The sequence below is a fragment of the Chrysemys picta genome, unplaced genomic scaffold, assembly GCF_011386835.1.
Source record: "Chrysemys picta bellii isolate R12L10 unplaced genomic scaffold, ASM1138683v2 scaf6676, whole genome shotgun sequence".
NCBI lineage: Eukaryota > Metazoa > Chordata > Testudines > Emydidae > Chrysemys > Chrysemys picta.
This window is the reverse complement of record NW_027059376.1, coordinates 1-2,000: the sequence shown is the minus strand read 5'-3', so window position 1 is coordinate 2,000 and position 2,000 is coordinate 1. Positions and strand designations below refer to the sequence as shown.

The 2,000-nt window shown below is 49.2% G+C and overlaps 1 protein-coding gene across 1 annotated transcript; it reads right to left on the bottom strand.

The window, feature by feature from the left end:
- Positions 1-52: 52 nt before the first annotated feature.
- LOC135980703 (interferon-inducible GTPase 5-like) lies at positions 53-1,940 on the bottom strand. Its single transcript, XM_065580609.1, has one exon. The coding sequence runs from the start codon at positions 1,678-1,680 to the stop codon at positions 424-426; it is 1,257 nt and encodes a 418-aa protein (XP_065436681.1). The 5' UTR covers positions 1,681-1,940; the 3' UTR covers positions 53-423.
- Between the last annotated feature and the right edge of the window lie 60 nt (positions 1,941-2,000).

The window sequence follows — 2,000 nt, the reverse complement described above, 5'->3', positions numbered from 1 at the left end:
CAGTGAAGAGTTCGATGGGCTTGTCATGGCCCTGCTCTTGGCTGGGGCCTGAAATAACCATTCCCTGAGCTCCCTGCAGAGCGTGTGAGGCACTGGGGACCCTGGGGAGCTTTATCACAACTTGGCCAGGTTCGCTGGGGAAATAAAGAAAAAACAAAGAACAGTCAGGATCTCCCCTCCCCCTTTTGTGGCTGAATCAAATTCAGTATGTTATGGTGGATGGGAGACCTCCGTGGAAACGGAGCTCAGAGCTCAGTTATGGTGAAGTTTCACACCTGATGCAGAAAAGCAGCAATTTCATGAGACTTCCCACAGCTCTGAGCGCCGAGCTCCAGCTGGGACAGGGTCTTTACTTTCATCCTTTCAGTCACGTGCCGACGTTTGATCCTTTCAGGGGGTGCGGGTGTTTTCATGCTGTTTCTCTCAGTTTGAAACGTCTCCCTTCACAGCCACCTCCAGAACTCGTACAGCGTCAGCCGCAGCATCATCCAGGAAATTCTGCAACATGAAGTATGTGGTAGGGAGAGAAACTGCTGCAGATAATATGGAACCTACCACAGGTATAACATTCAACAAATACGTCGAATATTTCACTGCCCCAGCTGCGTACTTGGTCAGTAGCTTAATTACAAGATCTTTTGTTATTTCCTCGCTCAATGGGGACTTTATAACGGCCTTCAGCTCTGCAATGGGCTTGTCAGCCTGTCTAGCAAGTGTAGCGAGAGCGTTTTCATTGAGGCCGAAGTCCCTGCAGTACTCTTTCAGGGACGTCATCAGCATGGCAACATCACAAACAATGGAGACACCCGGGATAGGAATAGCAGCGACTCCGCATGACACCAGACTTTTCAGCCATATCTGTGCTTGCAGTTGTTCTTTTTTCTTCTCCAAAGTTTCTTTAACAATGTTGGACAGGGATCGTAGAAGAGCACGTCTCTTGTGACCGGGGAGCTCATCCACTAGCACTTCCTGCAATTTGGGATAATCGTACTTGCCTAAGTCCCATCTCGATACAAGAAAAACCCGTGGGGAGGTCACCTTTGCTGCTTTGAGGCCACTGATGCAGTTCTCTCTGATGGCACTGAGGATCGCACTCTCACTGTACTGATGTGGCCTTTTCGTGGCAGCTTTCCTCTGCTTCAGGATTCCCTCCTCGTCATAGTGTCGTTTTTCATTTGTCAAATCCTGGTCCACCTTGGAGCGCACAAAGTAAAACTTCTTCCCCTGTCTCTGGATCTCCTGGGCAAGTTCAATATCGTGGGTTTTGAAGCGGGTGCAGGAGATGATGATGAAAAAGTCGTAGCGATTGAACCCCACCTGCTCGAGGTACGTGTCTGATTTAAATGTTTCGGTCCCGATCCCTGGCAGATCCCAGACTATTACATTTGAGTAGCTAGGATGTGGGTAAGCAGTGGGCTCCATTGTCGTTTCAGTGACCCCTGTCTCAGCAGCATCATCATCTTCATCCCTCAGGCCCCGGATGGCGTTGACGAAAGACGATTTTCCAGAGCCCGCCTCCCCCGTGACAGCAATGTTGAGAATGATTTTATCAGCCTTTTCCAGAGCATCTTTCGCTTTAGCAGCTGCTTCGGTGAGGTTTCCTTTCCCAACAGCAGCCTTCAGTGCTTCCATATCCTCTTCAGGTATCTTGGGAAGCTCTTTAACATCTACCCCAGCCATGGCAGCTCCCGTGCACTGCTCAGCCTGCCTGCGAAAAGACAATGAGATATTCCATGTACGGTTAGTTTAGACAGAAGATAGACGTCAGCTCACATGTGAAGGTCCAGTGGGAGTTTGGGCAGGAAATGGGAAAGGTGGAGTTAAGGTGACACTTTCCACGCATCTCAAGCACATAACCTTAACTCTGCCCCCATAGGAATGCCAGGAGAGACACCCCTCTGTTTTTGTGAGGACGGAAGGGTCCACACAACATATGACACATGAAATCCCAGAAAAGGATGAGTATTTTCCCAACAGGAAGCCAAATAATTTCCTTACAG

Excerpts from the sequence above, each read along its gene's own strand:
- LOC135980703 (XM_065580609.1), bottom strand. The coding sequence starts at position 1,680 with ATGGCTGGGGTAGATGTTAAAGAGCTTCCCAAGATACCTGAAGAGGAT.